This window comes from Pseudopipra pipra, chromosome 10 (assembly GCF_036250125.1).
Source record: "Pseudopipra pipra isolate bDixPip1 chromosome 10, bDixPip1.hap1, whole genome shotgun sequence".
Taxonomy (NCBI): domain Eukaryota; kingdom Metazoa; phylum Chordata; class Aves; order Passeriformes; family Pipridae; genus Pseudopipra; species Pseudopipra pipra.
The window spans coordinates 20554275-20579302 of NC_087558.1; the positions used below are offsets into that span (position 1 = coordinate 20554275).

At 40.0% G+C, this 25028-nt stretch overlaps 1 protein-coding gene across 1 annotated transcript in view; it reads left to right on the forward strand.

Annotated features, from left to right (window-relative positions):
* The window catches only part of LOC135419781 (vesicle-associated membrane protein 2-like), a 51060-nt gene extending 26639 nt beyond the window's left edge, over positions 1-24421 (forward strand). Inside the window, exons 2-5 of the mRNA XM_064666609.1 lie at positions 9112-9226; positions 11054-11212; positions 13192-13243; positions 15369-24421. Of these exons, the coding sequence (XP_064522679.1) occupies positions 9112-9226; positions 11054-11212; positions 13192-13243; positions 15369-15385 (343 nt within the window). The 3' untranslated portion in view covers positions 15386-24421. The remainder of the gene's footprint in view (positions 1-9111; positions 9227-11053; positions 11213-13191; positions 13244-15368) is intronic.
* Positions 24422-25028: the final 607 nt, after the last annotated feature.

Consider the following 25028-nt stretch of genomic DNA (forward strand, 5'->3'; position numbering starts at 1 on the left):
TTCGGTGATTTCTGCTTTAATCCAGTGTTGTGTGTATACAATCAGTTTTCTCTTTCCCTAATTTCAGATTGGTAACTTAGTGCAAGAAAAATAAAGGTTTTGTGTTACCCAGGGTTCGATTTCTCTGCTGAATCTCGTCTTTGTTTGTTTTGGTTTGTTGGGTTTTTGTCATTCTTGGGTTGGTTTTTGTGTATATGTATTCTTATGCCCAGTAAAAGCGCTCTCCTATTTATAAATTAAATTCCTTTAGTAAAGTTTTGTAAGGAGAAAAATGCAACTCCTCCTGTGCTGGTCAGTCTTTGTGATATTTTTCCAGGTGTGTAAGCTCAGTGTGCAAGACAGAGCTCTAGTAACTGGAGAAAGGTTGCAACCAATGCACCTTGCAAAGTCAAGAGCTCTCAGGGATGGAGCTGAAAACCACATCAGCTCAGATGGACTGCATTAAGATAAAAACACACAGGTCTAATGGAGCATAAGGAACTCTTGTAAGAGAAAATTCTGATTTTCTTTTTTTTTTTTTTTTGTAACAGTACGTCCATTTACCTACACTAAATTTAATCTGTGTGGAACTGACTTGAAATAATAACCTGAGACAAAATCAGATCACAGAACTGGTCTTTGTGCCAGTTTTATTACCTTTAGCCCACACCATAACCTGGATACTCAAGGTTAACAGATTGAAAAGCATCAAAAAATTAAAAAGGGACAAAAAAAAGAAGCTTGTATTCTTTCAGCTAATGAAAAGAAATTACTAAAAGAGCCTTAAACCTACCAATTATGAAATCTCGTAAGAAGTTATAGAAGGTGCAGCCAATACTAGGAACTAGAGATAACACTTCCTTTTAAAAATTGACTTCTAGTGCAATGTTTTAATATTTTTCTGTGTAGACATTTCACTGAAGACATTTTTTAGTTATTAACTATTATGTATATTAACTATTATGAATATTAACTATTATGAAATAAGGATTTTCCACATTTTTTACTAAACTAATTTCTATCTGAAAGCAGCCTGATGCAAATTATGAATTTAAACAAGCAAAATTTAGAGAACAATAAATTACATTTGTTTCTTTTTACAAAATGATGTTAATGTCAATATAAATATTAAGAGAAAGTTTTTTATTATTACTTAAACCTGTATTTTCTTTCATTCTTTAATTTAAAAAGAATCTCAATTTAGTGTAAAGATTACAGTTAGTTTCAAATCAGCAAATAATGAGAATTAACCCCTTTGACAGGGTATGTAGATTTGCAGTCCTTGTAGCTGTGAAAAAATATCTGTAATTTCATCCAAGATTACTCAGATTTGTAGCTAATCTAATGCAGAGGTTTGTCAGGGGCAAAGTTCCCTGTGATCTGGCAGTAGGTGAGCAGAGGCCTCACGAGGTGCTGTGGGGCTGCCCCCTAAGTGAACCAGCTCCAGTGGGTGCTCAGTAACATGGAGCTCTTCCTTCCCTCTTGCAGTTGTCCCAGAGAGACCTAATTTGCTGCTCTGCCCCCTGGGAAGAGATGGGGAACTCTCTTCGCTGCTTTTGGAGAGGCAAGTGCTCTGATGTAAAAATGAAACCCCGTATCACAGTGTGTTAGAGCTGAGATTTGGTTAGTCTGGGTCAACACAATTCCTAATTGTGGTTTAAGTGGCAGACTGAGCTCTTTTAAGTGGGGCAGAGGGGTTACAGGTTATAATGGTGACTGACTACTTGGCTGTCTTCCTCATTGATTCCATACCATTTTGTTGAACCTTCCTTTGTCCAGTTAAATGTGAACATGAGACTGGTCAGCTGGGATGGAAAGGCATGGCAGAACTGGTTTGTATGGGCAGGTGCTTTATTGAATCAGCAATCACTTCACAGTGGGATATGTGAGGTCCTTGGCTTCTATAACAGAGCTCTGAGGTTTTAATTTGTGAAGATAAAATGTGAACACTGACACTCTCAGTTGTCTAACCCTTAATCATCTTTCAAGCAAATCTATGGACTACTCTGCAAAACATGAGCAGTGGTTAACACATGAAGCAACATGCCTGCATTGAGCTGACTTTATCTTAAGCCACAGACTTTGCAAAGGATGACAGCAAGGGGAAAAGGGATTTGAAAAAATCTGTAGTGTTGGTATTTCAGAGAAGGAATCCTGCCTTGTGTTACTTTTTTGACTAGCTGAAACCCTGAGTCTCCACAACTGGTTGTTCTGAAGGCTAAAATTTAGAGAAATTATGGAAATAATGTAACTTTTTCTGGAAAATTCTTATGTTTGTCACAAAAATAATCTGGCTGGACTAATTGGCATGATTCAGAATTCAGGTGTTTGTGGCTTTGTAAGCAATATTCAGTTGGCTTGAATAGAAGATACTGGGGAAGGTAAATCAGTCAGTTTTTTCTAACTTAAGAAATGTTGATCAAACTAAAGATGATGTCTTAAGGTTCCTCTGTTTTTCCTTTGTGTGCATATTTAGCACACCAGATGGTTAATGCAGTCCTAATAAACTGGTGGGAATATTTAATTAAATGTGGTCCCAGGACATTAAATGTAGAGTATTATTCTTTGGCTGGTGATCAGAGTAAATATTTGATATTAAGGGAGAGTCCTCATAGAGTATTGTTGGTAGTAAATGAAAATCACATTTGGGAACACAAATATGTTCAAAGTAGAACTTTCTTCACAAAATTAAGACACCTCAAATGCTAATTCCTTTTATATGTGGGGGTTTTTTCCTACCACCAATTCACTATTACTCATTGCTACCCAGTTATTACAAATAGCATGAGAAATCATTTGAAATTTGATAGTCATAGAATAGAATGAGCCTAAGTTTAAGTCTGTAGCCATTTACTTGTCAATAGTCACATTTTCACTGAACACTGAAGTGCTCAGATAGAACACTGAAAAGCACAGTTAAGAACAACATCTCTGTTCAAGCAGTGATGCTTCCCTTGGAGTGAAGGAAGCCTGTTTGCTCTTTTTGGGATCCAGTTCTGCTCTCTCTGTGAGATCTGAGGGCTGAAAACATCTTTCTGTAGTCTGAAAATCCCTCCAGCCCCAGTATGCAAATGTCCACTAGCCCAGCAGTGATACTCCCCTGTCAATAAGCTAATTATCTTCTCAGCCTAACCAGTTTTATGATATCATGGCTTTCTTTACTCCTATTGAACAGCTTTTTTTTTATTCCCCTGTGAAAGTGAGATTAGTAGAATGAAAACAAGGATAAAACTCAGCCTATTAAAACAGGCTAGTTAATAACCGAAGGGAGGAAGATGAACTAGAAATCTGAAATACATAAATTATGTGGGCAACAGAACTAAAAAGCACATTCTCCTACTGAGTACATCTATTTTGGAACTGGGAAGTCATGCTCTCTAGCCAGGGTTGTCTTTTGAAAAGTCCTCTCACCTTACAGGCAGAGAACATCACTTTGTACTTGTAAGAAGAATGAGAACCAAATTCTGAAGAAAATTTATTTTAAGCAGGTGTTAGAAGTTTCCCTAAACCTTTCCTGACAGAATTAGTGTGTGGTTTTGAGAGAGTAACAGGACCTGCCATTTGACACTATCCCATTTCACTATGGGGAAAATCAAAAAATTTGGTAAGAGGTGCTGGGATGGATAGCTAATATCTCTTGATTTCGAGACACAAACCCAAACATGACTGTCCACACACAGCTGTGGTAGGCATGTACTGTTAAGTTTGTACAGTTAAGCACTCAAGTCTGGAAGGCCCAGAATCTTAAATAGCAAAGGTATCAATTTCTTTGAGAGATGGCTTTGAGATGATGTGAGTAGCCTAGCACTGAATTTTACTCTGTCCAGTTCAGTTAGACTGGATTTTGGTAGGACTGTGGCAAACCTTATGTAGCCAAACTGATTGTTAAGAAAGCTTTTTTGCTAATGTTGGCTAAACTGACCTACTACAGAAATAAAACCCCGTGAAGTAGAATCAGATTAACAGAAAACTAGGAACTAGCAAATTCCTCCAGGATGCAGAAGACTCTAAGTATTATCAGGAAAAGTCCCCCTTTGCAAATTATCAGTGGGAAAATTGGTTTAGCTGTTACTGCATAGGAATAAACAAAGCAAGTTCAGAACTAACAGCAAACCCCCAGGGCTACAGAGCTCCTTTATTTCCTTAGAGATCCTCCCTGCCTCAAAGCTTTCCACTGCATCTCAATTCACAGATGAACACTCTTGGCACCAGGGACACTGGGAAAGGGGTTTGTTTCTACAGCTACTCTTATGTCCAGGATCTCCACTGACATCCTTAGTCCCGAAAAAATGTATGAATTTGCATTTGTAGCTAATTTTAATAATTGTTTTAGAGTTAAATCTCAAGAGTACAAAGCTATGGAAGTGTTCTGATTTATTTTACAGTTAAACAGGTGGGTTTTGGTGTATTTTTCAAATTCCTTTGAAGCAACAGACTGTCAAACTCCACTTACAAAGTGAAGCCCAAATGGGTTAGATGCCTTTTGAAGGGGTCCACATGGAAGAATGGTGTTTTAAATATACATAAGTCACAACAGTAAATATTTACTACATAAATATGATACCTGAACAGTAAAAAAAAAAAAAAAAAGGAAAGCAGTGAAATTTTATGTTTTATTTGAACAACAGGGAAAGGGTTTGAGGAAAGAGGAATCACAGTGGAGTTCATAGAAAATTGCCTCCTTCATTTCACTTTTTATAGGGATCATTAGTCAGATCTGCTGCTGCATTGATGCACATGCACTGCCCTCCCTGCCACGGGCCGTAGGGGAGGAGAGAAGGGCTGCAGCACTGCACAAAGGGGTCCGAGGAGGTTTGAGGTTGCAATGCAATGCTCCTTTAATGGGGCTGCACAAGGGTTTTATGAGCTCTGGCTTGGAATGCACCAGAAAATGGGGTGGAGCATGAGACAGACAACCAGGGAAATGAATAGGGATAGGGACTCAGGCGAAGAGGGAGGAACCGGGGAAGGAAAGGGCGTAGCTGTCTCCTCTCTGCAGCTTCTTCAGCCAGTCAGAGAGGGAAGGAGGGAAGCGAGCACCACGAGGCATGCCTGGGCAGTTACAACTGTAGGGGAAATCTTACAATGTATATATTTATAAACACATGATAACTGTAAAGTCCATATAATGAAGTCCTTTCAATCACTGTATATCTTTTTTCATTCCTGAAATCATTCCCATTGTGATCCTTGGTCCTCCACACCTCCCCTGAGCTTTGCCAGCTGACACCAGCTAGAGCCGTCTGATGTAATTCTCACTTTCCTCGTGCTATAAGCTTCAGCTATGTTTCTCACTATCTAAATCTGAGGGGTAGAAAATAACTCTTGCTATCAGAAATAGGTTGTGAGCTTTCACTCAAGTCAATAGTTGAAGAACAGAGGAGCAGAAGGATGGCAATGAAAAGGGCTGGGCTGCTTTGCCACAGGCTTTCTGTGCCACTGAGCAAGTCACTTAATCTCCCTGTACCTGTTTCCCAGCCATATGAGGGATAATAGCTTTTCCTTGGCTTATTGCAGTGTTGTTAGGATAAAGACTTTGAAGAGATTAGGTCCTGTAGCTGGAGGCTTTAAAAAGCACTTTGGATAAAAGAAAATGCTGAAAGCAGCCATGGAGGTCCCAGTGTAAACTGTACCAAAGCCGCAGTGGTGTCCTGGCATCCTCCTGGTGTTTGCATCATGCATCTCCCTTCCCTAGCCTGACTAAGAAAATAATTTCTCCTGTGTAGCTCACACATATGAACAAAAATGAAAGTATATGTCAGGCAGTTTCCCAAAATATTAGATACACAATCATCCTTAATGTTCTTTCAGCCAGTGCTGAAATGCAAGGCAGTAACACTGGATATCTCCACTTCTATCTTAATTAGAGTTGAAGCTCCCTTTAATTGTCAGAGCTAAGCAGTAAATTGCTTCCAAAATATCCAGGTGAGATGACAAATCTCTTAGTCATGATTTTGACCTACTAGTTTCAGGCCCAATTAGAAGAACTGAGGATGTCTGAGTCAGCTGAGACCATTTTGCTGAATCACTAGGATAGTCCCTAAATGTTTCTTCCAAGGTTGCTGCATAGATACACAGGTCCAGCACCTGCTTTCAGTCAGATTGCTCATGTGCTAACTGAGGCACAATCTGGCATTGTGGGGACTGAAGGTATAACTAATGTTTTATAAAAAACAACCCAGCTGCTGAGGCTCTGGGCAAGTAGTGCAGTTGTCCTGCAGTGAGTGTACTTGGCACTCTCCCAGAGTTTACTCCAGTGCTCTGACATCACAGAGTGGTTACCATTTAAGACTATTTGCTAGGGATTTATACTCTTTTTCACCAAGAGTAATAGAATTTTGTTCCCCTTTCAAAATTAATTTGACCTGTTCTTGGGAATGAAGATTCTCAACATCAACAGTAATTTTTTTTCCTTTTCCTAAAAATAAAAGTACAGAGATCTGATGACTAGGGGCCCAGTGATGGAGCTTTTATATAGATTTTGCATTCTTTTGTAGCTCCCCAAAATCATGCCAGACTATGAGAAATTATATTTTAAAGTTGTGATGCTTCATGTATTTCAAAAGGAAGCTTCTCCAACATAGTGATAATGTTCTGCATAAATTTCTTTGAATAAAGCTTCTGAGAAATTATAAGTTGATACAACATGGTACAGAGGCAATAATAGAAGAATTATGTAAATGTAGGAAGAATTATGCAAATGCAGGTTGGACTTTCATTCTAGAATTTTGGTACTAAGATATAACAGAGAGTGTCTATGCTTTCAAGTGATGTAGACCTTCAGTTCCTTTCTTTACTAGAAAACTTAGGTTCAAAGACAAACTCTTATTTGGATGCTTGTGTGGGACTGGAGCCACGTCAGCACACTCTTTTGGTGAGTGCCTTCTGCTCATTGCTCTGACCCACAGGGCCATGAGTGAGGCAGCTGCTGTTACTGTGTAAGGAGAGCACAATTCCAGAGACACAAGGTTTGGAAAGCATAGCTCTGCACTGCAGGCAGCACGTAGCTCTGGTTACTCTTGAATTAGATTTTAGGTAATTAATTAAGATGGGTATGTTAATTACAAGCTTGCTGTGCCTTAGCATAAAGATTGTCATCTCTTTGCTAGTTACAGTAACTCCTGCTGGATGAGCAGGGCAGCTGTAAAAACACACTGGTTTTCCCATCCCTTCCTCCCTCATGCAGGAAATGCCCCAGGAAATGCAATTGAAACTAAGTTAGATGGCAGCAAGGATGCTGGAAGAGAACAAACTAGGAATTGTCTACTGTATGCCAAACCATTTTAAGGGTAGATTGGAAGGGCAAAAAAAAGATGACAGTTACCGGGCAGAAAAGGTACATGGCAGAACTTTTGAGTTATCTCCTAGCTTTGACCAAGAACACCTCTGCTTTTATAAGCTATGCTTACAGCAAACCTATATGGCAGGGAAAAACACTTCTCACATGTTCTGTAGTCTCTAGGATGCCAACAATGCATAGCTCAAGAGAGGAGCTCTCTTAACTTTTGTAGTAGTGAAAAAATTCTGCTTGTTTTGATTGGGAAAATGCCCATTTATGTACTTAACTGCAAAGTTTTACAATTTCAATTTTAGCTCTGTTGTTGTACCAGGAACTCCCTTTGAATTTGTTGATGCTCCAGGGAAGTCTTGTTTTGCATTGTATGTGATATATATTTTAGTCAGATTCTGATCCTTTGCAACAACTCAATAAATCCTGTTGGGATGCTGGCCCATGGCCATTGATGGAGTGATTCCATTGCAGGTGGCAGCAGCATCTGGTTTTTATGTTTTTAAATAGATGGGTCCTCAAATGATGATGGCTCCGTTTCTTTTCTTGCAACTAAAGCTTGATAAGGTCATTCTCACTTGCAGTTAAAAAGTGAAGTGTAAGTTACAGCAGAGCTGCAGGTCTGCAAACAGCTGCTCCATCTCTGGGAGCCTCTGAGGGTCAGTGTTATCCACAGGGATCTCAGCCCTCAGGTGATGCTGTCAAACTGAATTCTGCAGCTTAAGGTACCTTTGGGGAACTACTTTAGTGCCCCTCAGCACTTCGACAGTGTATTAATGAGGCCATAATTCCAGCAGCAATAATCAGACCCCAGGATGTAAAAGGGAATGATTCACAGAGAAACACTGTGTTCTCTCAGTCTGTCACTAAGGGAAGGCATTGTGAATGCATGAGTGGGATTTGGTGATACTTTTCAGTTCACGTGCTTAGGGATTTCCTCTGCAGCTTCAGGAAAGGTTTTATTTCTCTGCAGGAACAAGTGACAGCGGTCCCTTGGAAGGAGAGGCAGGTTTCACAGATTAAAGTGTGGGTGTGAAAAATGGTGTTCAGGCCAGCAGGTTGATTTGTCTGTACTAACTCATACTCTGAGACAGATCGAGTCAGTTCTTGGATTTTAAGGAACCTTTGTTTTGTCTTTTGTTATATAGCAAGCTGGGGAAAGTCAATGTGGATGCTTAAGAAAAGAGCTGATGTGCAGGAGACCAGGGCTCTGTTCACAGCATTGCTACAAATATTTGCCTAGGGTCTGTGGCAGATGCTCAAGCCTGGACAGCTGCTCTGGTGGCATTTGGTGACCACCAATGCCAGAGATGACTAACCCCATGCTGTGTGCAATTCTCACCCCCATTGCCTCCTCTAATTCTTTCTCCCCTGCTTTTGTTTATCTTTACTTAGTTAACTTCCAGCCAAACACAAAGAGCAGGGGAGTGCTTCACTCAGCACACTGAGAAGAAATACAGGGTCACAGCCCTGGCTCATATAACATTAACACAAAATGCTAAGTGTATTTCCTTAGCGAGCCATAAGCTCTGCCCTGCTAGTCAGGCCTGTGATCAGTTTGGCCATTGGCCTAACTTAGGGTAGATACTCTGAATTGTTTGCTATTTTAAAAGGCAGCAAGGGAGAGGAAGAGTTTGATATAGTCCTATTAAGAAACAGTGTAAAAGCTGATTGTGGTATGAGAAGGAATTGAACAGGAGGGTTGTGATCCAGGAACAGAAAACATGGGTTGAAACAATGGAAAAGTTCTTTTAAGAGATAGGTACTTTTTACCTGTTCCAGGAAAGGGGTAGTGAACAAGTAAAGATGGTCTCAGTCACTTATATTCTCTGGTTTTGATCTAGGTCTGCTCCAGCTCCTACTCAAGGTCCCACCAGTGCCGGGGCTGCAGGGCCTTCTCCTGCTACCAATGTGTCAAGCAACAAACGGCTGCAGCAGACACAAGCCCAGGTGGATGAGGTAAGTGGCTCCAAGTGATCTGTTGCTCACCACAAGAGTGTTGCTGTGGTTATTTTTTTTCTCTAAGATGCTCTTCTCCATGATCCAGCAACACTCGTCTGAAGGCAGTGGATCTGGGAAATGAGGTTTATCAAAGATGGTATTTATGAGGAGCCAGGTAGTACAAGTGAGATTCTGAGTATAAACATCCTTGTACCAGTAACAGTTCTGCAGAATAAATGTGGGCATTGGTGCCAGTTTGGGAATTCCTCCCAGTCAGTCAGGTTAGGAGGATGTATCATAGTGGAACCAGCTCTTTTAATGTGTTCCCATGTTCCTAAAGGTTAGACACTGATCTCACAGACTGTTTCACAGAGACAACCTTTGACTTTTCAGAGGTAGATTTGTCAGAGAATTGTGCAGCTGGTTTATAATACCTAAGAGTCCGATCTGTAAACGTTGCTTTGACCTTCCTAGATATTTCCTGGTTTTTTCTTCCATGTCTTGTGGGAAAGTCATCTGTAGGTGGCACCAGACACCACGGAGGAGTGTGGCGCACACAGCCTGAAACGGCAATACCATCGCCACTGTGCTTCAGAGAATATTCTTGCTGTTAATAAAATGACTGGCATTTCTAATCCTGTATCAGTGCTGATACTGTATTGCAGCTATGTCCATGCTGGGTTTTCCCCTCTGATTTCTCTAGACATCTTCTAAGGCCCCGATCATGGTTTTATTCTAGACAAACAGCAAAATGCTAGCTGAGAAATTAATACAATTTGTTCTTTAATTTGATATGAAGTTAAATGTTTGGAAGATTTTAGTTTGGAAAAGCAAGTAAGAAAATTTGGATTGACCAAAACACTTGATTTTGTTTTAGGTTTGGTAGAAAAGTGAAACAAAACTTTTGAGTTTTCAAACAGCATTTAACCCTCTGCTGGTCCTTTTGAAGTTTCTTTCACTACCAGTTTTCATCTCACTGTATTTGAATAATGTATCTTTTTAATTCTGGATTTTTGCAGGTAATAGTTAAATTATATGAGATAAAAATAACATGGAATTCCTTATGACAGCATAGAAGTAAGAGACCAACAGACTTATTCACTGCTAGAATGATTGGACACAACTTTACTGAGATTGTTATACTGTCTAACATTTGCATTAGTGATGAATTTCTAAAGGATTTCCATTTAGAATTATTGTCTTGCTAGAAGAGGATTTTCATCTAACTCAGTGTATAAAATATTGTGTCCTGGCTGTGCATGCTTTGTTTGCTGAGGCTGGCCAGTGAGGTGGGATAAGCTCCTGCTACACTTCAGGCTGAATTGTCTCAGGTAAAATATTCTGCTCCTCCGCTTTCAAGCAGGACTTCAAATTATGGCCGGGAAATCATCTTGCCTGAAAGATCTGCAGAATGAGTAAATTCCTTGGTGAGGAAATGCATACAGTTCCCTTTAGAGTGGCCTTTATCTAGCCAATTTCACTAGTTCAGGTAAGGAAGATATTAAATATATAAGGAAAATAATGGTTTGTTCTTAGTGAAGTCAACCAAATTGTAGTATAGAGGTACTGGTCTCTGTCAGGTTTTTGTATCTATATTTGTTGGCCAAAAGAAATCAAAAACTTTAAAGGATCTGACTCCAGTATTTCATGATGTCTCTTTATATCACACCTGAGCAGTGTAGCTGTGCTCATCTTGTGCTCACTGTTGTTTCCATAGGCAGGGGTTTGGGGCACTGCCCAGGTAATTGCCACCACATATAATGGCAAATGGCTGGTTTTGGTATGATATGTCATACCTTCAGCTTTCCTCTGTGTGGGATCTCATGTGAGGCTGTTCCCTTGCAGGTGGTCGACATCATGAGGATGAACGTGGACAAGGTGCTAGAGAGAGACCAGAAGCTTTCAGAGCTTGACAACCGGGCAGATGCCTTGCAAGCAGGTGCCTCACAGTTTGAAACCAGTGCAGCCAAACTGAAGAGAAAATACTGGTGGAAAAATTGCAAGGTAAAGAATATAAATTCTTGTTGAGAATCACTTCATGGCAGAAATACTTTCACTTGCATTTAATTCATTTGCCTGCAGGATGGCATCTCTGAGTCATCTCTTTTTGTCAAAGGGAGAAAGACATGCCTTGCCCTCTAGGCTCCATAAATCAAGCAACTTTGATTTTTACTGGACCCTAAAAATTCTGCAGTATATAAAATGTAGATACAAATTTCGATGCTTCAGTCAGTGCCTGCAGATAGGGATGGGAAAGCATTCCATGTCAGTTCACGTTCCCTGTGTGAATGATAAAACCTGAGCAGGTGCAGTGAATTCTAGTACTGGAAGAAAAGAAGCTTTGTCCTTGTGGGAGATCATCAACCTCTGGATCTTCCATTAGGATGGTAAACCAAATTAAAAAAAAAAACTAACTTGGTTTCACAAACTGCTGTGAGAAGTAAGGAAATGACAGTATTTTATAAAGAGGGGCCAATTAGGATAGAGCAGGACTTTCATCAACCTTCTCTGCTGTCTTCAAAGTCTTAGCCTTTCCCAAGAGCAGAGGGAATCTCACTCTTCCTTGCTTTTTCAGATCTCCTCCAGTATTTGTGTTTTCTGGACCCACAAACTTCAGCTCCTCTTACTCATCCAAGATCCCATACCCTTGCTTCTTTCTACTTATGCACCACCAACATTAACACTGTGACAAAATTTCAGCTCCATTTCCATTTCTCTTCAATCTTTGCTGCTGACTACTCGTGTCCACCCACATAAACCCACCTTTTCCCAGGGGAGAATCCCACATGTATCCCTTGCCAGTCTGTTGTCTGCTTTGTCTCTTCAATCCACAGTGCTATAAAGGGTAAAACAAGGCAAAATATTCTGGGTAAACTACATGCACAAACACTCCAGGAATAAGAGGACCTAGGTTAGAATTTCATGTGAGCAGTTCCTCTGGGCCTCTTCCACCTGCTGCCCAGTGCAGGAAGCAGGGCTTCTGGGAGCTACAGGCACAGATTTTGAGTGAGGTTCACCCATGTGACTGCAGTTCCCACAATGACCTACACTACATAGACCTTCAAACCTACTCTCATTCTCCTTTCCTCATTATCCCTTCTTGCTTTACCCTGACAAACAGAATCCCCCTGTCCTTCCTCTGGCTCACAAACTCTGGAAGGAGAGGGAAGTAATAAAAAAAATCTCCTGCAAGCCAACGGCTGGCTCTGTCCTTCAGACACATATTAGGAAGAATGGAGGCCTTGATTTGCCATGCTTAGGTTTGTGGGGTTTCGGTCTTTCCATTCTCACTGGGGTAATAATGGCACCTGGACTGCAGCATCCCTGGTGGCCTCGTTAGCATTCAGCAAGTCTCTGTGGGGGCCTCTACCCCACACAGCTCAGTGCTGGTGTGGTCTGTGCACAGCTGCCTCTGATGTACCTGTTCCTGTGGGAGCAGACTTCTGCTTTGCCATGAGTGATTTCCAGGAGAACATGCTGGAAACCATGCTGGTTAGCATGGGCTTCCTCTCCCAACAGCACAAGTACACAGAGCAGCACCAGTAGCTGGGAGGCATTAGACATCTCCAGCTGCCTCTGCCCTGCCACGGGGAACCTGGGGAAGAGTGATCCAGTTACTCTGGTATAAAGTGGTACATGCCATGTGTGAATCCAGTCACTTAAATCACCTTTGGAGTTGTTTTACTTTGGAAACGTACTTTTTCTTTACTGCTGGAAATGGATGAGGTTGGTCACTGCATCTTCAGCTGACAGGCAAGAACTGACTAGCTTTGAAAAGAGGCTTATGACCATTGCTGGTGGTCAGCTGTTCTTCAAACTGACACTAACTTTGGGGCCTCAACAGTCTGTTACAGTGAGTCTTTTCAAGAATTAAAAGTATGAGGAATGAGTCACTAAGTAAAAGCAAAAAAATTGAGGGGTTAATGTCTTTCATGTGAAAACCTGACTTTCTCTTTTTCTTTCCTATAACTTTCTTTTTCTAGATGATGATCATCCTTGGTGTAGTATGCGCAGTCATTCTCATTATAATTATAAGTGAGTAATTAATTTTCTCTTTCATTTATGATCTCAGTAGCTTGTGATTTAAGAAATGCTGCTATATTAAAAACTAAATCAAACCAAAAAAATGGATATAAAATATTTAAACTGATTAATTTGTGAAATTTCCCTTCTAGTATCGTGCTTTTATAGTAAGAATTACTGCAAACTCTCTGGACACATATAGGCAGAATTTGTTGACATTTAATGTTTTTTTACATTAGTATGTTACATAACTTTTCCTAGGATTAAAGACTTCCCTTTTATGTTTTATATAAATTTTTATGCAGTCTCAGAGATCTTCCTTTCATTACAATGAGGGCCACAGTCCTGTGTTTTCTACTGAGAACAGTAATATTTGAATTACCTCATGCCTTAAAAGGAGGGTGAAGCCCCACAGGCAAACAGGCATCTGATGAATTTTTTAAAGTGTGTAGGTGCCTAGTTCCCACCAAATCAGCTGGAATTTGAGATGTTAGAGTGCTTCTGAGGATCCCTTTGTATCTTGAATGCCTAAAATGTTGTTAAAAGATGGCCCAAAGTCTTACTGATTTATTTTCTCAAAAGATATCTCATTCCACATATTTGTTACAGGAAAGTTAGCTATGAATGAATAATAGCAGTCATGCTGGTTGGGACCCAGGGATCTTGTAATGACAGTAATTGAACATTTCATTTATGTAACCTCTGTATTAGCAACAGCTGTTATGTGACATAACTGGAATATTGCATTAACTCCTAAGAGGAAGATTTCTTGAGTTAGACAATCCAGCTAGTAACCCAGAAGGGATTCACCAGCACTGTGGATGTGAGTTAATTCCCAACTCTCAGATTACATGCCTTGTATTCAGGGTGTTTCCATTTTCCTCTTGCTTCTCTAAAGAAGGCTTACAGAATCACCTGTAAACATGACTAAATGCAATGAGATACATGTGACAGTTTATTAGTCTTATGAATGCTGGCACCAGAGTGACCCAGAATAATTCTAGGGTTTCATAACACTGATACAGCAAGAATGGGAAATGGTTACATATTAATTAACTATATTAACTGGGTACTGAAGGCAACTGGCTTCAAGAGAAAGATGGGCCTTTGTTCTGCAGTCTAGAGCAGCAACCTGGAAAGACAGGTGTGCAGCCATTGAACTAATTGCTGTGTATATACTCATCACTGACCACTGTGAGTATCTTAACAAGAAAGTAAAAACCAGTCAAGATAGCTCATAATTCCTCCTTAGAAGCTAAGACTGAAATTATATATAAGTAATAATATAGTTTCCCTCCTTGTTTTAAATGTTGGATGCCTGTCCTGGTAAGTTAAGAAACAGCAGGTTTGACATGGGTTAGCTTGGGTTTCATCATTAAACCCAGGTCATGGCTCACCACAGTGAGATCTAGTGCAAGGTCAGTGAGATTTAAATGTATCTGGACCTCAAGTTCTTTTTCCAGTCTATTTGATTCTTCTGTAATAGTGCCTAAAGGTTGCAGCTTCAGGAAGGACTCTGTGTATTGAACTCAATGCTGTATTTATTTACAGTAGCTCTCAAGTATATGTTTAAATCCTACAGACATCAAGCATCCAAGTGCTGTCAGAGACAAGTCCTGCATGACTTTTCCAGTCCCTGATTTGAATGGGAACAAGATCATACCCTCTATGCAGGGCTGGCTATGGTAGATAAACTGAGCCATTCCTCACAGCAGTGAGCTACCATGTGTGGTGAAATGGCCCAAGCCAGGCTTTCTACCATCCTGGCAGTGGGGCCCTGGAAAAGCAGACACACAACCCATGGCATTGCAGGTGTTGCTGGAGCTGATGATGGCAGCTACCATCACTGTCTGTCCTTGCCCTTTCTGTCTTTTGAGCCACAGTCTCCCCTGCTTTCCACTGCAGTTTCCCCTCCAAACTCCTTCTGACATGGGAGAAGCATCCCCATTTCCCCTAGGAAGGAATATTGTGTGTAAGATGTGTTACGCTCTTTTAACTAAGATCTGCTAAAGATGTTTGCAATTCTCTGACATCGCACACTTCTGTAAGATAAAGCACAACAGTAACTCTGTAATAACTGTTGGGTTTTGTCTTTTTTTTTTTTTTAATCTTTCTTTCCTTCTGCTTTGTTTCCCAGTTTATTTCTCCACTTGAAAAAACAAAGAAGGAAGACTTGGCACAACTTTGTTCATATCAACTGACAATATCAGTGTTCCTTTGTTGAACTCCGCTTTTTAATTCCTGGTGTCTTGGGATTTTTGCTTGTAATAACCCATAAGCATTCAGTGTGGTGTATTTTGGAATTCTGTTGTTTCCACAAGAAACTGTACCAGCTAAATACTGCCAAGTAGTTCCATACACTGTCTTATCACTGTGTCTTAAAATGTGTATGCACTGACCTTCAGAAACTGTAGTATATGAAAAGCATCCTAAAACATCTCAGAATCAGAGAATACAGTTATGGGGAAGCTCCTGCTTAAAGGGACACTGTCAGGTGCATTGGACCCAAACCTGAGGTTGCAGCAAACATTAGGGCCTTCTCAATCTGAGCACCTAAAGTTGGATGGCAAAATCCATTGTCAGATGTAACTTTTTGAGGAAGTATCTGCTACTCCCACTGAAGAGAGTGATACCTGCGAGTATTCATGTAAGATATCATAGTTCAGCTTAGCTAACCAAACACAGATTTTTTGAGATTAGTTGTAGTATCCAAGTCTAAAACCATTGCCTGCAGAAAGTAAATAAGACTAGTTTATTATCTTCCATGGATTTAAATTTTTCCTTATGGAAAACACCTTATGGTGTTCCGAACAACCAAGATGGCCTCAATATGAAAGCCAGAAGGAAAACTCTACAACAACTAAAAAGCATTAGCTAGTACAATCTTGGAAAATCCAAGTGAAGTGTAAAAATGATAACACAAGCATCATCAATGACTAAGATACAGACTCTTGCTAAAAACTCAAGGCACTGTTTGTCAGGCTTCATGGGACTCCCGTGAATGCCAAACCCCAATAGTTAGGCCCTGACTTAAACCACATGAACAGCTTTGGTGGTGTTGGTGGCTTCCCAGCACAGCTGTAGGAAGCTCCCTCTGCACCAGTGTGCAGAATGGTCCCTGCTGTGAGGATCGTTCAAAAATCAGGAAGAAGAAGGTATGGGGGAATAGTAGAGAGAGGCTGAGAAAGGGAAGGTGCCTAGCAAAGCTTTCCTGGAGAAGAGGAAGGCAAAGAAACACTGTTCAAAGTGGTGGTGTTAATAGGCTTTTAAAAAATTGATTTTGTGTGTGTGTGTGTATAGTTCATAAACTATAGTGTCATCTTTGTAAAGTGCTCAGCTGAGATACCTATCATACTCAATTAGTTTAAACTAACATTTGATGTAATTAAAAGAAATTATATATTGTGGCTTAAGAGAAAGTTCTTGTATGCTTTTGTGAATTTCTTGGGGGTTTATCTTTTTAAAACACTGAATAGCTCAATCATAGTTAACCAAACTAAAAATGAATTATCAAATTTTGAGCCAGGCAATTCAGAAAGGGTCTTTTTAGGGTAACTCCTTCAGAATTTCTAAAAATAATTCATAGAATAAAATATAAATAATTTGGTAGGTTGAGGGGTTTTTTGTCTGCAATTTAATTAGGGAATAGAAATGGTGATAATAGTAGTGTAAATATTTCCACCTTGGAGTCTCTCTCTTGATAGGGTTTAGATTAAAAATATAGAGCCCCAGACCTGTTTGTTGCAGTGAATCTATATACAAATTGTGCTTAAGCAGAATTTTGAAGAGAGAATAAACAATGATCAATTGAAAGCTTTCAATTGCATTTTTCCCTATGTATTTATTACTTCATAGTCACATGCACTGTTTTGTGTCATTAAGTAGTAAGTGGCCAGAGTCTTAATGAAAGTGAAGGTTCAGAGTTACTAATGTGCCACCGGACTCCGTGGCTGTTCACTTCAGTCCTTCAGCTGGGTAAGCACAGAAACAATTCTGAAATCCTCATGGGCCAGACAGAAAACTTGGCTGTCATGAAGGACCTGACACTATGAGGTGACACAGCTGAGTACTGTGTATCATTGAGGCTTCACTGGAAGAGGAATAAGCCATCCAACTTCAGGAAACCTTTTAAACTACTAAGATAATTGGACAGCTGATATGAAAGAATTTTCTCCTAAGGGTGAGTCCTGCCACCCATACCCATGTTGAGCATGGGTTAATCCTCACAGGGCTTCTCTACTGAAAGGATGCATGAGATAAAGACAGCTTTCACTGGAGCTGGTACAATCAGTAAGGTTTCAGGCTGATTTAGAGCCTTAATGTAGATGTTCCTTCTCCTCTGAGAGCCCGAACTGACTACTGGGATGATAGGGCTGCAAATACACATCCTGAGTTTGAATCCTCTAGCTACAAAGATGCAAAGTTCCCAAATGAAACTGTGGTGAAAGTGCTACAAGGATGCAAAGCTTACATCCTCCTAGCTAATGTAGATGAAGAAAGTTAATAATCCAAGTAGGAGCTTTAGGTGAGAGTGGAGATGGTTGTGGCAGGTGTACTCATTATCTCACAAAACTGTAACTAACGAGGATGACTCCTAAACCTTAGTGAGAATTTGCAAGGAAGAACCCAGTCAAGAAACCTACCCTCTGGGGGGTTGTAAAATGTTTGTGAAGAGACTGTTTCCTCCTGATTGCTAATGAAATATGCTAAATTAATATGTTTAACTCTTTGAAGTTGGTGCACATAGTGTGCTCATGAATGCTCAATATTTGCTACTAGTTGTGCTGTAGTGGTTGGTTGCAATTGGTAAGATAAACCATGTAACCTTTCTGATTCAGACCAGGGATCATGAACAAGTGTGTCCTTCCCTGAAACACAGACCCAGAGCTGTACTGCTCCTGGAGAGGGTTAAATCTTCATCAAGGAGCATATGGTAATATAGGACTGTTCAGGGTCATAGGTTGTGCAACAGCATCACATATGTGTAGACTGATGCAGAGGACAATCTATATAAACACAGTTGGAGATCTTATGTGTGTTGAAGCCAGGATTGATTGCTTTCTACTCACTGCCTCTGCATTTAAAATGTGCAGTTACAACTGCCTACCTGTAATAGTAAATTTTCCATGAAAAGTTTAACTCATTCTTGTTCAGTCAGCATTGATTAGAATTTCAATTACTGGGTAGAATTTCAACTGCTGCCCTTCATCACTAAATACTGCCCAGGCTCTCACCTTGGGCTGGTTAAAAAGTCACAAAAAGGCTTCCTTTTAGTGACTCCCCAGCAAACCCTCAGAGGACTCCAAGGGCACTGGTTTCTGACTGCCACTTTGGGGACTGAACTGAAGACTCCTCTGGTTGAAAGCAATGCTTTTGATAGCTTCAGCCAGAGTTTGACATTGCTTTAGATTTGCATATTCCATCCTTTTAAGAAGCACTTCCTCTGCTTTCTGGGCCATCCAGCTGTACACATCTGGGATGCTGTACAGCATGAGCTGCCATTCAGACACAGCACTGCTGAAAGGAGGTGGTTGGGAGCTGGTCAGTGCCTGTACCATGGCTGCTGTTTGGCTTGGCAACGATCCTATGTCAGCACCTGAGCTTGAGGATGTGCTGTTTGCATCCACTGTGCACAGGCTAGTGAGGTCCTGCTTGGGCATTGCACTTTCTCTCTAATTTAGCTTACCTTGCAGTAACATAGACGTGGCTTTAAACCTACAAACATTGTTACACAGAACTTGGCAGGAGAACGTAGTGTGGAACCCATACGAGGTACTTGACCTGATTTTCACTTGACAACATTATGTAACAGCACAGTCAATCCAACATAGTCCAACGTAATCCAATACTATTAGAAGGAGGATGGGAGAATCTGATAAAGATTCTGACTCTAACCTAGGGTTTGTAAGGCAAGAATTGATTTAGAAATGCAGTCAGTTGTATTTTTAAAGCTGGCACTTTCATTCTATTGGAACCTGGATGAGGTTAGCCCTGGAACAGTTCAGACAAGTAAAATAATTGTTTGGGGTTTTTTCTTTTTAAATAGTGATCTGCAATAAGTGACTTAAACACTCACAGTGATGGAAGAACAGGACAGTATTAACTGTGCAAGGAATGAATTAGAACAGCCACAATCTGCTGGTTTTGTATGAGTAGCAAGACCTTTTGAAATTCTACCATTTCTGTGTCTCATTTCTGTCACTGCTCCTCTGACAGGGCTTCACATAACTTTAATTTTATGAACAGCTGGACTACTTCTTGTCTGAATACAATGGATTTTAGCTCTTAAGAGCAAGTTCCTGACTTGACATCAGTATTAGAGCATACCTGCAAAATGGAGATGTGCATCTACCACAGCAGACTCAAATTTCAGGAACTTTTAGAAGCTCAGATGTTACTCAACTCTCATGTTTTACAGAGTGAATTTTTCTCTATTCCATGGGACGTTATCCACAGAGTGGGAATATGTATAATCTATTATTTTTTAATGACAGCACCGTGATTCCATATGTTAGTGCCAGACCGTCACAAATAAACTAGAGAGTACTTGGGTATGATCCAGGATTTAGATCTCAGTCCTGCTTCTCCTGCCCTTTAAACAGGGAAGAAGGCTAAACCAGCAGCCATATAAGGCACTGGGCTTCCTCCCAATGTACACAGTGAGTATTGGAGAAAGGCTTCAAAGAGACCAAAGTCTCTTTGCTCTGGATTTTGTCTTGACCTGAACTTTAGACCCGTAACAGATCATAACCTTTGGGCCCACTGTAGTCAGAAGACTGAGATGCTCTTCCAGCCAGTTCTTCCTCTCACCTGATTTAGGCCCCTCTTGCCAGACAAGATACATTTGAGTATGTGTTTCTTCATGGAAGACAAAGCACAAGCACCCTCCAATAGCCTTCTTTAAAAACAAAACAAAAAAGGCTGAAGAAAGTAGTTTGAAAAAAATGAATTGGAGCTAGAGAAATGATTGGCTGAAGGTTTCTCAAATGGTAACATTATTTTCAGGAGGAATACTAGGTTGGGATGTATGAAACAATCAAACCAGAACCTTACATTAACTGTTCTTTCTGCATCTGGTCTCCTTCAGAAATACTCCTCTATTCCACTTCAGGAAAGGATTTTGTTTTCTTCAGCTGGCTTCCCTTCCTCTGTTCATTAATATGTGTCAAAATTGATGTGCTCAATAGCTTTTTTTCTCCATTGAGAACCATAAGACTCTCTGCCTTTAAACACATGCATAAAAAGATATCTGAGCCACCCAAGGAGTTTACCTTCCTTTTTGATGCATTGACATTTAAAAGCTACATCTTGCAATAAAGCAGAAAAACTGTGGCAGTCTGGTTACATGCAGTTTTGGTGGAGTAAACACTTGATTATTCAACAATGAGTCATTCCTGCAGTAACCTCATTCTGTCATGACTGTATCACATCTGCTAACTCTCCAAAGCAAAACCCATAACCTGTACTGGTTTAAAACATGAATACAGCCTCGTGGTTCATACATAACACTCTATTCAACCAAAGAAGCCATGTGCTATAAGTTTAAAAGGGCAAAGTACTTGTTCTCCAAGAGAAAATATCATATAAAACAACAAAGACAGTTAGGAAAAAAAACCTTCTCCATTCTTTAGCTCTTCTCACAGTGTCTGGTTTCTTCATTATTCAAGTCTCTCTCTGTTCTCTTAGAAAGCCTTCATGTTTTTGGAGTGTAGTGTGTTTGGAACATGGTATATTGGGGCCAGGATTGTTCTGCCCTCTCAGTTGACTCCCTGTCTTCTGCCACATTCTTATTGTTGAGCTCAGTCCAAGCTCAGGTAGGCCTTGAATGGAGCAGAATCTCTTCCCCATAATGCCCTGCTGTCCTCAAACCAGCCTTCACTCTCTGGACAAGAACACTGGAGGCAGAATATGCCTCCTGGGTCTTAATTTGGTTCAAAATTACGTGATACAAAAGAAGGTTGCTGGCTGTAAGAAACAGCATTTTTACTCCACTACTTTAAATTGTATTACTGGAATTTTAATTAAATGTATTTAACACTTCTTGTAACAATAATTTCATCAAATTTGTTGAAAAGAGAGGAAACAGCAAATAAGGATAGTGTGGTAATGACAATATAGTAAATTGGAAAATGGTTTAAGTGAAATGTAGCCAACATTCAGAAAACTCCTTTTATAAGTGGCTCTACCTAAGACCACCTTTTGTATGTTAAAATTAAGAGGTGCTCATCTATTGAAGTAAATTTGCCTACTTAAAATGAACTATGACAGATGGTTAAGGTTTTTTTCCTTGAAAATGCAGGAGATATATGCAGGAAGGATGATCTAACATTTTTTGCAGAGAATGCCATTTTGCTTAGAGTGCCATTGGAGTATCCAAAGACATGCTGCAGAAGTGGTCAAGGACTTCAGTCAAACAGGACTTCAGAGCACTTGGTGCAGTAACAATACACCCCAAGTGCCCACTTTGTTCTACAGGTCTCTGCAATGGAATCTTTTTGACACAGCATGATTATTTTGCTTACCCTCATTCCACTCTGGTATTTACGCTTGTCCACCAATAAATGGTCTAAGCAGAGGACAGAAAATGACTTTGCTGAGTCCACTACATTCCTGTCATGTGTATGTGAACACATGGTGGTGGTCCAAGCTTTCTGTAATGAAAAGTTTAAAAGAATTAAATCAGTTTCTCCCCCTGATACATTACAGGTTTGTTTAAAGACAGAGCAAATAATGGCAGCTGCAGTTATTTTCTTTGTAAGATCAGTGATTGAGATACTGCACGTAATGGAGCTACAAATTCATAGATGCACAATGCATAAACTTTATTTTTTTCAGAAGTTTAGCTATTAATTTTTATAGTATTGACCTGAAAGTTTGCAACAATTTCTTTATTAGTGAAAGTAGTCTTGGCTGACACCAAAAATTCAGTGGTCATTGTGTCTACCACGCCACTAGCAAGCTACTAAATAATGCAAGGTCAGTCTTTCATGAAGCTTAAAGGGAAAAAAATATTCTGAATACAAGTAGAAATGTATGGTAAAGACCATGGGTATAGAGTTTAACCATTACTTTATTTAACTATTATTTAAGGAATTAGCACCTAAACAAATGGTCAAATAATTAGCTTCCAAAGCCTAATTATAGATGAAAGAATATTTTTTTCTCATTAAAAATGCTTACTTCAATCTATGTTACATTTGCTTTTTTCCCAAACAGTAAAATGCTAGTGTTGCTATGACACAGTCACAGGTCTGCACAATAAAATATTACAGATAGCCTACTACTTGTCATGAAAAACATCATTATTTTGTCTTGTAAATGAAAAGTCCTCCATCCCCCAACCACATACGTGGTAAAATATTAGTCACTTTACACTTATCAGCATCACTGAAAGATTAGAAATTAGTGCCTCCTACTCATGAGCAGGACTTGAAAACGTGCTTTATCTGTTGCAAAAATACATTCTGAGGGGGAAAACACCAACTGTTGTAGAGGTTAAATTTTTCTTTGATGACTCCTATTCTTTTTTCCTCCCCCTTTCTGAAAGAAGTGCTTATATACGTAGACAGGCATTTGCCTCTTCCCAAATATGAAAGAGGTTAAACGTAGCCAGTATGTACTTTGAGCAACCTTTAGTTTGTTTTGCAGCATAAAAAGTTTTCTAAGTGGCAGTATATGAACTCTTATTATAACCTTGTTATACTCATTGCAGGAAATTAGTTCATAGCCAGCTAATTAGTATTTTCCTTAATGACACATGCTGGAGTCTTGACACAGAAGAGCAGCCTCTGGAGGTGCTATGTAATCAATTCAGCACTGTGGTATTTCACACTTGCCAGCCTCGAGTGAGGAGCAAGGCATGCCCTGTTCTGGAAGTGAGTTCCATATGTGCTTAAGCATATAGTGAATTTCTATTCTCTGTTTAACACAATAAAAACCCACCCTCATTTTGCCTTACTAAATCCAGGTCTGATATAGAATCAGTGCTGTGTCCTAATTCAGGAAAGGAAAAGCCTTTCCACTGAATGATAGAAAGATTAGGTAGAGAAAGACCCCTGGCAGTTTGCCTGGTCCAATGTCCTGCTCAAAGCAGGGCCACCTTTGAGGTTGGATCAGGTTGCACAGGGTTTGTCTTGATGAGTTTTGAAAATCTCCAAGGCTGGGGATTCCACAGAAAATTCTGCCATTGAATATGTTCTCAGCCTTCCCAATGGTGATAAAAGTGCAGTATCCACCTTCATAAGTATATGTGGTTTATATTTTTGCCTTTTTTTTCTGTTGTGCACTGAACTGATTAGAGTCAAATTCAGATCTAGTGGGAGTAAGTGCAACCCCATTTTTCAAAGAACTTCCATTGACATCAAGAACTTTTTGTTTCTTATTGACATTGGACTGAGCCATCTGATCACACTGAGGAAATCAGTGCATTCTCTCCCCTCTGTGTATGTGAGCCTGCTTCTCTGACACTGAAGCTGAGAATAGGACAGATTCAGGACATCTGGTAAGTCTTGTTCTGTACTCTGAGGTCAGTGGCAAAACCTAGACTGGCACCAAGGATGTACTGAGATTACTCTTTCTTCTCACAAGTCACCTTGGCAATGCCATCCTTCTTTCAAATGCTGATGGAATGGCAATGCAAAACAAAAGCCTTTCTTCTACCTCTTTCCTTGTAATTCTTCGAGCTTTATTTCATGTAATAGGAATAGTGAGAAATAAGTTTTCAGTTGCCCTTTTAAAAACCCAAACTCCAGACCAAATTTCTAATTGCATTCTTTCAAAGGCCACACAGGAGTGTTAAGCTCTGTAGTAGTGCACTCGGAAAGGACCTGAAAGCCTGTGCTGAGAACAGCATCTCTCACCTCAGTCTCGGCTGTGCTGAGCAAGGAGTTGTGATTTGTGCCTCTATGGAAAACACTCGATTTACATCTTATTGGAGCTATCTGGAGAGGAAAAATAATGTTGTGGAGACCAGGAGATTTCTTAAAGTGCTTTACCTGGAGGTCAGTGGAATTTCATTTATAAAAGATGAATGCATGCATTTTGATGCTAAAATTGTGATGACTTACAAAGTTTGATATTACTGTACTTTTCTGTGGACAGTGATTTTTTTGAAGTGGTGAACATATTTTCCAAGAATATCATAGACATTTGTAACATGTATGTTTGTGCCAATAAATCTTGTTTTAAGAAGCTGGTTTTCGTATCATTCTGTTCCCAATACACACAGATTAGGGACAGTTAAGCAGCTTCAGCTTTCGTTCCCTCTCTATGTTATGTGCTAGAGGCTTCTGGAAATGAAGATTTTCTAATTCACACTGAGTTTTTATATGTTTGGTCTAATAGAAAAGACAAAATACACTTCTGTTGTATAAACAATAGTGCACTCTGTCCAAAAATGTACAACCACCATGGAATTGTGAAGAGGAGCAGGTGGAAGCATGTGTTTAGTGCATTTCACCTTATTCTTCACTTTCTCAATGGTAACATGTTTAACAGGGCACAGTTACCTCAGGGAGCTCAACGCCATGAAATCCTGTTATTCACCAGTTTGGTGTACATTGGACAATAAGGATTTTCTGTGAGAGGAAAACAGACTCTCTTGCAGGGTTATCTTCTGCCTTACCTTGAAGCAGCTGGTGCTGGCCACTTGTGTATGGATTAATGGGGCACGGTAACTGTTGCCAAGGTTATTCCTAATGAGTAATTAAATCCTTTGAAGGGACAAGACTTGGAAGCTGCTTTTCTCCCCCTGCTAGTGCCTACACCCACATTTTAAAATGCATCAGCATCACAGTAA